Here is a 12843-nt window from a genome sequence, read left to right on the forward strand (position 1 = left end):
AACTATTTTTGTAAAACTTACATTGGAAATGAAAAGCATACACACGCGTCTTTAATTAAATAGTAAGCTAGCCATTAGCCACTGAAATAAAAAATTTAATGTTTATGTTGCATATATAAAAATCATAAATAAATTAGTCAACACGTTTTAGTGAAGGGCATGCGGTTACGTTAATTATAGGTATTTTTCGATCTTACCTTTAAACGAGTATATACATATTTACTGTCATCATTAAACGACGTTGATTTTATTTGAGATAATTACTTACATAAATAAGAATCAGGTTTATTTTATTTTAAAATATGCTCATTTTTAAGGTTTCATGTTTTTATTATCTTTGAATTCTTGGGCCATAACAATCTGTCAACCTATCTAACACCCATTGATATAATATATTTAGATGAGACATGTAGCGAAAAAATAGGTTCCGCTTTTTTAACTTCAACTGACCTCCAACTCTCCCAACGCTCAACTAAAACTACAGGATCACGTTCTAATAGTGGAGTAAGTTTTAACGGGAAATGAATACGCAGAAGAACCTCTAACTGTAGCTCTATACTGACACCATGTTACGGGAATTTTCACATACAAAATTATACTTTAAGGTTTGTATTTTCTCGCCTGCGCGGTATTTTTTATACAAAAAATAAATTTGAATTTGAGGTCAAAATACTTTTTGGAATTTTTTTAAAATCAACAGCTGTAGCAAATATCTAGTACGGATATGTTCATTTTTTTTCTTTTTTCAGATTATAAAATACAGGCCATTAAAGAATTGAATTTTTCATTATTTTGGGGGCAACTTTGGCAATTTTTATAAACACCAACATTTTAGAACAGTATCTACCTACAACCGGTAATATCTCTTACACGTCTTACAGGACTAGTTGATCCAGATAATTCTCCAAGAGAGGAAATTTCGCGAGATCTTCGTGTTATATCTTGTCACACATCCGTACTAGATATTTGCTGTATTGTAAACAAATATTTTTTTTAGTTTGGTAAAGTATTTTAGCCTCAAATCCAAATTTAAGTTTTGTATGAAAAAAAACACGAAATAATATGCAAACTTACGTAGCGCCTTTTTTGTTGTTTGTTTTTGGGGTGTTATGCCGTGTTGCGCTAACTCCTTCTTTAGCCGACGTTTCGGACAGCGTTGCAGTGTCCATCATCAGGGCAGATCCGGTAGATCCGAAGATGAGAACACATCTTCGAACAGAATCTAAAAACTTACCTTACGTAGCGCCGTTTCGTTCAGACCGTCACGGATGTTTGTGACCAGAAGAGTCTAACGGAAAAATATGAACGAAACTGGGAAAAACAAATAAATAACACATTTGTATCCGTAATAAATCAACCCAAAATCCTTTATCTGAGGTATTTGAATAATGTAGTAGGTAGCGTCTGCCACTATTCATGGACAAGGACAAACATGTTAAATAAAAACAAACAGGTACCAATAATATGTCAGAAGATCTCAAGGTCAATGGTACGACAAAATCACGAGAAATAAAAACGAGTAGAACACCTTGAAAATGTAAAATCTTCTTTTAAGTGGATATTGTCCAAACGAATTGATCGTCCTGCAAGCGAATGGATGTAATTACATTCGTATCAGGAGCGGGTCCGGTGCCCTTGACCGTCTCTACCCACTACTCTAGAGATGGGACAGGATGGTAGATGCAGATGGAATCTGGTAGTGATAGTTGCTTTAAGGTCACATTAACCGCACTTCTTGTTGCCAATCTGAACGACCCTGTTGCCTGACATTGTAGTGACCAGATATATCCGATAATAATTAGGCTGCAAGTTAAAGTAATTGACTTGAGGATGCGCGAGGTCTTTCCATTCCGGTACGTGAGAACGTAGGAAGTTACTTTGACTCTGTTTGCTTTTTTTAATTCCACTAACAAACTAGCTAAACAATCTCAAAATTTCGGGAGCGCTACACAACTTTGTCCTTCTATAAACTCCTAGTTATTCTCCTATGTAAATATTTATTCATCTTCTTCTTCTGACCAAGTAGACAAATGTGTCGGATTCAATCCTATCCTCATCACAAACAACGTTTTCCACTTTTAGTAAAAGTTAGAAGAGTTTTTTTTGTTAATTGTCAGGTTATTCATAATCTGGGAATGTTTGTCTTTCTTTAAAAATATATAATATATTGGTCCCCCTCTATAAATAATTTATTTTCCCCATATTTAAGGTTTTAGAATTTTGGAACTTTAAAGACAATATAATTTACTCATATAAATTTGTCTGTAGTAAATTTCCAAAAGTAGAAATATCGCTAGAAATAAACCTTAATAGCTATTCCTCCAGGGAAAGTCAGAGAAGATGAAACGCCACACAACTAAATCTTTGCACACACTAATTATTCCTTCGAGTTACTTTTTGAAGTGAAACTTCTTTACGCGCGTCATGCAATTTCGAGGACCGGAGTAAAACCGACTCATGACCGAAACGAAAATGCGGGTACCCCCACCACCGATTAAAGTTCATTTGATCTAGTCAAAGTTTTGAAGTAACATATAAATGCTTCTTAGCTCATCCCGACAACTGGCGTTGGTGGTGTAATGGTCAGCATAGTTGCCTTCCAAGCAGTTGATCCGAGTTCGATTCTCGGCCATCGCACATTATTTTTTTGTTTTTAACGCCTTTTTCATTCAATATCTTATTTTTTAGTAGGTCAGAACATTTTTTAAAAGAAAATAATATTGCAAAATAATAAAAACACTTATCTCACTGTGATAAAACATTACTCCGCTAGAGCGCGCTTTGCGTTATTGTGTTGGATTAAAATTATTATCTAATCCGTATATTATGATAATTGTATTACATTTATTTAATTAATTTATTTATTTTGATAATATGTAATAATTTACAGAAAAAAAAATTAAAACTATCTCCCTCTGATAAAATATCCGTTCGCTAGAGCGCACTACGCGATCTTGTGTGGGATTCTATTTCTGTACATTGTACATTATTTTTAAAAATATATTATATTTTGGGTGTGATGTAGGTAACATTATAAAACATAACAAGCTCTCATATTTTCAGAACCTACATAATATAATCAATTTATGCGGCTTTGCTTACAGTTGGTGCTCAGCGTGGTTGGCTTTCAATCAGTTAAGCGAGGTTCGATTCTCGGCTGTGGCATTTTTGAAGTGAAACCTTGTTGAGGTGGGGGAGCCGCTCACGAACGTTCTCTCTCTTCTCTTCTTTCCTCTCTCTCAGACACCAGCGAACTGCGCCACGCCAAGCATCAGCTGAAACTAGAAGTTTCACTTCTGTCTTGCGTAGGCTTGACACACCCACTTTTTTTTTTTAAGAATGACAAACATTCCCGGGTTACGAATAACCTGACTTATTTGAAAATCTCCTACTACCACCACAGTAAGCTGAAAATGTTGCTTGTGTTGTGATGGAGGACTTAGCCAGCCGAGGAATTGAACACACTACGCCTGAGTGGGACCCAAGCGCGATGTGGACCCGACCGGTGGCCGAGTTGACATCATTATCTTCCAATGCACAATATTTTGTAATTCCTACTCATATTAAAAGCCGACGAAAACATTTGTTTTACTTAGTCGTGTCATATCGTTGGAGGTGACTGGATAACTCATCAAAATGACAATTCAACACACCTTTAAAAAGTGATATAAAGTCATGAAAAGTGATGAAACAAAAACTAGGTTAAATAGTTTACGTAAGTAAGGTCTGTATGTTAGTTTTTTCATCACTTTTAATGACTTTATAACGCTTTTAAAAGGGTATTGAATTGTCATTGTGTTGTGTTATCGTGGAACCCTTTCTAAGATGGTTCTGGATCATCTCCAGTTGTAAACGTATAACAGTTTCTCCAATCAAAAAGACAGAGTCAAAAATCGTTGGTGTACGGAGCAACTTAGCGATTTACTGGAGGAAATTGAATTTGAAGAAAATATAAACAAATTAATATTAAAATTACGAAATTAAAATTAAAAATACATTTTTTTTTATTTTTTTTATTTTTTATTGTTTAACTTATAACATTGTTACATTGTACATAAAATAAGTTAAAAATAAGTAATAGTGTAAAACATATGTTGTTGAATTTCTACTCCAATGAAGAGTGCTAGCTCTTGAGCTTGGCGTAGGAGTTATTTGACAATTATTTCATGTTTATATCTGTAATTAACATTATTACAGTACAATAAATATAAACTTAAAAGAGGATTGTGACATGTTTATAAGAATTGTTTTAGGACACAGGTATCGTATCTATGTAATTTATTTTTTTTTTAAATAAAATTGAATTGGTTTTTGAAGACTTATTGGCTACAAAAAGCTGTTAATGCCTTTTCTTAATTTCTAGCGGAAATTTCACATCTATTGGAATTTAAGATCAGTGAACTCTAGTATATTTTTTTTGCCGTTTCCAAACAGGATTCACAGAAATTTACGACATCACATTAATTCATTTTATGTGGGTATTTTTTTATCGAATTAATATTATTTGACAGGCTCGCAGGCTGGCAGCACTAATATACATATTTCCTGTTAAACTATTTTCGATCAGGGAAACCAAAAGGATGCATGTATTTTTTTACCTTTGGTAATTAACGTTTGACATAATCTAAACTTTTAACTAAATATTTCAACTTCTTTCTATTTCTAGTTTGTTGAAAACGGTGCCACGGTGTGGCGAAACCGAGTAGTAACTACATACTGTATAAATGGAAACTATACATTTTCAGATTCTTGGCAATTAGTATACAGGGTAACCGGATAAAACAGAGAACCGTGAGAAAACAGAACATGATAAAATAATAGATTAGGTTAGGTGATGTCGTAAGGTTACGAGTTATTTTACACGGAGAAAACTTACTGTTATGAAATACTGTTAATTTGTTAAGAATCTGGTCAAATTATTCGTTTTCCTGTTAAAAATTAATCTGCGGGTCGATAATGAACGAATTGAAAGAGTTCCTAACAAAGTATCAGTCAAAAGCTAATTTTTATGAGGACGGCGGAACACGTGTTCATACAAATACTGATATTGTCGCATTCCGTCGTGATATTTATTAGGAAAAGAACTCTAAATATTTATTAATATAAATAATAACTAAATAAATATTTATTAGGAAAACTTCTCGATATATTCTGAATGACTAATATTTTATCAGGATCACTTTATTCATTTTAACAGCATTATTTTTCTCCGTGTAGATTATTTTTTCCTGTACCTATCTTCAATGTTCTTTTTTATCACATTTCTATTTTGTCATGGAGCCGCGTATATATGAAACGAACCGTATTTAAAGACATCTATTTCATTGACTTTCAGGACCTAAAGAATTCTTCTACCGAGGCCACAACTACTTCTTCAGCGACCACGTTCCCGGGCTGAAGGGGCGCAAGGTGGACTGGTTAGACGCCAGGAACATCTGCAGAGAATACTGCATGGACCTGGTCTCTATGGAGACCCAGGAGGAGAACAATCTGGTCTTCAGGGTTATCCAACAAAGTGAGTTTTATTTTCGCACCATCTTTTATTTTAAATCTTTTTCACCTCTTATCATTTTTTTATTCGTTTTGATATTTAACCATTTGTATATTTATGCACCTTTTTAATCTTTTCAACCATCTTAAGGTGCCTTATACATTAATATTTATTGGGCAATCCTTCAGATAGGTAGGTAAAATAATCAATTACCTTTTAAAGGGTTCACCAGGTTGCCACGTTAAAAGATTTTTCAGAAAAAAATGTTTTTTAACAATATAATATTGATAGTGTTCCCCTCACCTCCGTCAATGAAATAAATAACATTTGCGATTTTTGTCATTCCAATTTTTTTTTTCGCAAATCAAAATGGTATTAAATAAAGGATTAAAAACGCTTAAGGGCAGAGATTTAAAAAATATATTTAAACATTAAAAATGTTATATTCTTATTTTATTAAATGTTATGATTCTTCTGTCTGATATCCTTACTTTAAAATTCGCATTGATTCTAAGATATATTAACTATAAACTCGGTCTACTTATAAGAACCACAAATTACATCCACTTACATAGTGAAAGAATTAAAATGATTAAAACTCTAAGATAGAAGATTTTTTTTCAACTTGACTTATATGTTTGAAATTGTTAATGGTATTATAGACAGCCCTGATTTGCTTAGCTTAGTTACCAACTAGAAAAACTCGATCAAAAATTATTTCTTGTTGGAATAACAATATTAGGACTGAGTCATTTAGATAATCGCTTTACCTAGATTGCACGCAGTTGGCAATACTTTCTCTGAAATACTAGATGTGTTTAACAGCACGAAATTTAGTTACAAGAAGGCTATAACAACATAACTCATAAACAAATACCACTCTTAGCTTTTATTATTCTTTAGTCTGTGTTATATTTTATCATTTTTTTTTATTTTTTAATTAATATTTGGAAACAATATTTTTTTACATAGATACAATAAAAATTAAAGTAGCCTTTCCGCACCATAAAGAGACAATGCTCTTGTGTTTGGTGAGGGAATTTTAGTTCAATTATATATATGTTAGTATTAAGGTAAATAAATTATTAAGAAACAACACAAGATTTAAACAATATTACTTCTAGATGTAAGTAGTGAACGTATTTTGGACTTATAATAGTTTAAGGTAATTTTTTTAATTTAAGGTGAAATTCCTGAATATTTTCGATATTTTTTAAATTCAATGGAAGGTTATTAAAATAAATTATGTCTAGATAAAGATAGGTATTTTGAATGAGCTTAGTGTTAAATTTTGGGATTTTAATAGTTTTCTGGTATCTAAAAAACGTTTAAACTAGTTTCTTTAACAAATTTCACTTCTTCAATTCTTCACTTCACAAAATTATAATATCACATGTTGGTAAAAGCCGATATGGGGGTATAATTTAAATAATATAAAATATTTTGATGGTGTGAACACATAACACACAGTAGATATCACAGGAAAATAAGTCAGACCTTCACCAAACTCTTTTCGCCTTCGTCAACAGCATGTTGTCGCCAGTAGCGACATATTCATAATTGTTTTAACTAAGTGTTTTAGTATCCCGTATTTAAAGTACATTTAAGCTTTCCTTGTTTTAAAAATATGAACTTTCGTTAATAAAATAACCTTTTAGCTTCTATCAAAACACGGCAAAAGATTACAACGCTGGCGTAAAGATTCATATTACTTACCCCATTATTATTGTTGAAGTGGTTATGAAATTTGGTGCATATCTCCTTTTATCGACTTGGGTACTTTCAGCAATAAGCCGTCAGTATTACGCTTACTTAAAACCAGTTTGAGATGTCCGTAATCTCCGTGTATTTACAATCTGTTCATTAACATTTATTTTCTGGCAAATAATTTATAATATTGCAAATCCTTATTATTGTACTCAGAATCAAAGCGCTGAATAACTGAACAGTTGCACAATACACACTGCATCACTTGGGAGTCAGTTGGGAAAATAAGACAGTAATATTATTATTAGTTATGTCGTAGGCAGAACCTATAAGAAATTCAGCTTCTCTCTTCTAGGATAAGATGACACTATTGTGCGTATGCGTAATGTAATATTATGCGCATATTTTAATGTATTCCGTTATAATGTCACGTTTGAACATAATAACATCCATCAAGCAAAGGCCAAGAGGAGAAAACAAGCGTGACGAAGGTATCCGCACTTTCCAATTCCAAGATTCAAATAAATAAACATACGTCAACAGGATAATTTTATCCACATGTGTATAATATTCATTTTACCTACTGACAATGTTCAAATTCTATGAGAGTTTAAAAAGTTAATTTCATTATTTCATACGACTTCTCCACAACGCCATCTGCCACAAAGCATGGTAAAAATTGTGTACCTAACAAAATTATTCCAAGACTGATTTCAACTTTTGTCTTTAATGAATATTTTTTAAATAAATATAGGTACTACTGGTTCTACGAACAGTAGACCTCGTGTCCAAAAAAGTTTTCTTGTGTCTAATTTTCTCTTATTCCATAATGCCTGTGACAGACCACACTGTAAGAGCAATATATGCATTATTCTCGTGGCTTGTCTTACTTCGGCATATCGATCGCCATACATTCCCAATGGGATGAGAGCATAGTGCAAGTGTGTCAGCCCCATAAATCACGAAAATTTCCTGAGAAATCATAAGATTTGTAAAGGAGGTACTTAAATACCTACTTACTTAATTATAAACCATTTATTTTATGAATATTTTTTTAATTTTAAAATGAATCTTACAAATTGTCCAAAGAAACGTCACTACCCCAATGACAACCATTTTTTCAAACTTTCTTCAAGCAGGTGGGTAGGTACCATAATATTGAAAAAATGTAAATAAGAAAGTAAATGTAAATAAGCAAGACAATTTCGAATTTGATAAAAGAATGAGAACTGAACCATTAAAACTTCCACCATCTTGAAACGGAAACGGAATGTACAAACAGATAAAAAGCAAGACCGTTTAGTTAAAACAGGACTAAAAAACCTCTTTACGACCTCCGTTACTGAACTGTAAGTTAATTGGATTTGGGTGACACGGCGTGAATTTGACACAAAAATTGTCATAAAATTTATGAACCCCTCGTTCCAGACTGGAAAAATATTCCTCCCTATCGCACTGGTAACCTGGCATCATGAGAGATAGTCATTCAGATTAAAAACGTTGATTGTAATGCTTTTATGTTTTAAAGGTCTGAATAGTCAGGTATTTTCCAAAAACCCTCTTCTGCATCCTCTTTCCCATTCCCTTCAGCCTACCAACATTCCCTAAATGAGATGCCATAAACATGGTGCGCATGACCTAGTTTCAAAGCATTGTCTTCAATGATGTCCAGATGAACATCAAGATGTTCATATACCTACATAGATACAGCATCAGCATGCATTAATACAGCAGCTATCTTGGTCGATTTTGATCGTTCCAGAAGTTTGAATTCTGCGCCGAAAAAATGATTTTATTTAATGAAAAAAATCTTTTCAAATAATTCATATTCCAGTTAAAAATGCAAGAATCTACGGGTTTTACCCTCGTAGGCGCTCTAAAAGATGTTTCACATCATAAAATGTTTTTCATTTATTTTTTAGACGATGCTCCCTACATCTGGACCAGCGGACGCCTGTGCGACTTCAAGGGATGCGAGGGCCGCAACGACCTGGTACCCAAGGCGATCCTGGGGTGGTTCTGGTCCGCTAACAGAGTGAAAGTCTCCCCCACCAACCAGGTATGTTACGACCATCGAGCAAGCCGGCGTGACGCGTCTGCAGAGGAATTTCTCATAAGAAACACATGTGACGAAACTCAACCGACATACTTCTGATATAATATCTGAGCCTACCTACTTCTACTTGCTCAAATGTTATGTTACGAGTTTGTTCTACATTGTACAATCATTATTTTGCACGTGTTCTAATCTCTTAAATGGCTCTTTTTTAGATAGATTTGCACTTCACCTACCAGTAAATAAAATAGGTGTAAAAGACAGAAATGTCCACATATTTTGTAAAGTCGTTTTTTGCAAAGGTTACGTAATTTTTTTTCTTCGCAATGTTGCTATTTTATATTCAAATTAAATTCGTTTAAATATTTATTTGTCTTTCCACTGATGAGAAATGCGTTTCTGGGAAGGCTAAATAAGACCGTTTCTTTGCCTGTAATTTTTCAGTACACTTTTCATCTGGCAATTTATCCGCTATAAAATAGGACATCCCTAGCCTAGTATGGCGGGCAAAAAAATACCTACTTCTTTTTATATTTGCAATAAAAATAAAAAGGGATTTGAATTTATGCCTTTGAAAAGTTTCATGGAAAAACGCAATTTTAAATATGTTTTTTTAATAATCTTACAAAACGAGCCAACTTAAAATTCAGATGTCATTTGAATGGTAATCATTTGACGTGGGTTCGTTTGTCGTCAGAACTCCTCCAAAGCGTTTAGATTTGTTATCATAATATTATAACCTTACAAATTATCTGCAATGAAACATACTTACATATTCAGAAAGGGTGTTTATTAATCTGCTCCTGGCTTTAGTACAGTAGGTACTATTTGTAACTACGAACACAAAACCATGAGTAGATCAAATACAATCAATTAAATGTTACACCTTATAAACCATAGTGACGCCACTCACCAATTCAAACAAGAGAAATAATTTTTTAATTGAGTTGGGCAGTTTCGTTAAAAAAAATCATTTTTTCGCAATTAGCGTCGAATTATCTATATTTGTAAATTATTGTACTGTGTTTGAATATATAATTTTTAAAAATATATTGGGTACATAGTACCTATTGAGGGTAGCGACACATTACTCTATTCGCATCAAAGCGTTTTATGTAACACCATATCGCTCACCATACAATTTCATATAGTTGTCACATCTGACAGATGTGTTATAAGTGTGGGCGTGGCGACGATGATACGTCATGCTAGCCAGGTGATATTTGAAAGTGATCTGAACCCCTCATCACGCAGCTGTTCAAAAAAAATTCCATTCAAAAATTCCGAAGATTCCATTCAAAAAAATTATATTCCGCGGCAGTTCCCCAATTGATCCGACCCCCTCTCCGGAGGAAGATTATAGCGTAGTGTGACACCACAACATAATATAATTTGCATAGGCCACTCCCAAATAAGACTTGACGCGTACAGGGCTTTTTGTGTTTATGTCAGTAGATGGATATTTTCTGGGCTACTAGCATGTTGCAATTCAAAACAGTTTTGTAATTTCAGATCTATTGCTTTATTCACTTGTTCAGTACAAGCAGAGGCGGATTTGCAGTCTTGGCCGCCCTAGGCCCCAGACCATGTAGCCGCCCCTTTCTCAGTACCCATCATATTGACCAGGAGTATCCAAACTTTTCAGTATGTTCCTAGGGTCAAAACCGTTTTAATTTTCGCTATTTCGTACGTAGAATATTTGGGTACTTAGGAAGTAATTTCTTGTTAACATCTGTGACTTTTTTGTCACGATTGGCCGCCCCTAATATCTGGCCGCCCTAGGCCCGGGCCTACATAGGCCTAAGGGCAAATCCGCCTCTGAGTACAAGTTGTTCACATCACTTTACAATCCTGATTTAGTTTTTTAGAGTTATACCGACACAAACTAAGCGTTATTCTGAAGAAACCCTTTGAGATATCTAATTCTTTGGTGTTTTAAAATGGAAGAGATTGATTTACTGAAATGATTTGTTGGTGTAATCAATTCAAATGTACCCATCTCACATTCGTGTCGGTAGGTAATGCAGTTATTTACTTAGCACATTTAGTAGAAATCTGTATGTTTCTGAATCCGTAATTGGTAATCCGTAATCCGTAATTGATCATCAGCTAAGACGTTGCGCCTAGAATAATATTTTAACTTGATTTGTATGTTGTAACATGTTTGCCGTGTTTGACAGATTCCATCCGGCTGGGGCTACAATCCCTGGAGCCAGACTGGACACAAGAAGACCCGCCAGCCAGACGACGCGGAATACGACATCAACCAGACGCACGAGTCGTGTCTGAGCGTGCTCAACAACGTGTACAATGACGGCATCGCATGGCACGACGTGGCCTGTTACCACGAGAAGCCCTTCATCTGCGAGGACTCCGAAGAACTGCTCAACTACATCGCTGCCACCAACAAAGGAATCCGCCTTTAAACGAAAATTAAAAAATAATTAATTAAATGTAATTTTTATCCACCATCTTAAAAAAGCACGATGTGCATATCACCTGCTCACCGTCAACACGTTGTTAAGTTGAAGATATTTATGTATAATTTTAATATATTATATTCTTACATATTTCACTCCAGTGATGTCACGGTGGAAATGAATTGTATTTCAATTTTACATTGAAACAGGTTATCGTAGTGATGGTAAAAACTTTAATTGAAAACATATAAAGTTGTTTTCCGCCGTTTGCTGCGATGCCGCACATTTTTTGTCTTGACTGTAAAAATTCTTGATCAATCGACTTATGATTTCAATATTGAACTCAAGTGTTTTTAATTTATTTTTAGGAAAACCAATTCGAAAATAAATAACATTTTCTTTTTACGTGCTGTTTTATTTGTCTTCTCCTATAAATACACGCAGTGGCAGACTAAGGTAAGGGCGGAGGGGGCGGCCCGCCCGGGCCCCCGGTCCTGGGGGGCCCCCAAACGCCTCCATGTTCCCTTGATCAAATCCTAAACAAGGCTTTAAGGCACCAGGACACTGTAAAAAAAATAAACTTTTTTTTTAATTATTGTTATTTATTTTTGGGGTGTTATGCCGTGTTGCGCTAACTCCTTTAGCCAACGTTTCGGACAGCATTGCAGTGTCCATCATCAGGGCAAATGTGTTATTTAACACACCATAATGACTGAATTTTCAAACAGTTCTTAGACCATTCGAAAATCCAGTGTCTATGACACCATGTAGGCGGAATTTTGATATCTAAAAAAAATGGCGGACCAGCGAATTTTATTTTCGTTTTTTATGGAAAATTTTCGACGTTCATAAAAATTCAAAAAAATAGAATGGGGGCCCTTTATAAAACAATCCTTATGTGGTGTCATAGTCGGGGCCCATTGGCAATACACGTATCGGGGCTCCTTTACCCTAGGGGCCCCTAGCCGATGCGTGGTCCATAGGCAGTGGCTTACACTGCCTAATCGTTAGGTCCTAATGGACAATACGGCCCTGCCAGGGCCGGATTAAACATTTCGGGGCCCCTAGGCAATGGTCGTCTCGAGGCCCCTTTACCCTAGGGGCCCGTACTCGATGCGGGGCCCCTAGGCAGTTGCCTACTGCCTTACGCATAATACGGCCCTGACCAT

General features: G+C 34.7%; 1 protein-coding gene across 1 annotated transcript in view; it reads left to right on the forward strand.

Moving 5' to 3' along the window:
* The window catches only part of LOC149424278 (uncharacterized), a 28670-nt gene extending 16591 nt beyond the window's left edge, over window positions 1-12079 (forward strand). Inside the window, exons 3-5 of the mRNA XM_089631256.1 lie at window positions 5336-5515; window positions 9121-9257; window positions 11435-12079. Coding sequence (XP_089487382.1) covers window positions 5336-5515; window positions 9121-9257; window positions 11435-11680 — 563 coding nt within the window. The 3' untranslated portion in view covers window positions 11681-12079. The remainder of the gene's footprint in view (window positions 1-5335; window positions 5516-9120; window positions 9258-11434) is intronic.
* The last annotated feature ends 764 nt before the right edge of the window (window positions 12080-12843 follow it).

Source organism: Hesperophylax consimilis, chromosome 4 (assembly GCF_061612785.1).
Source record: "Hesperophylax consimilis isolate HC1 chromosome 4, BYU_Hcon_1.0, whole genome shotgun sequence".
Lineage (NCBI taxonomy): Eukaryota > Metazoa > Arthropoda > Insecta > Trichoptera > Limnephilidae > Hesperophylax > Hesperophylax consimilis.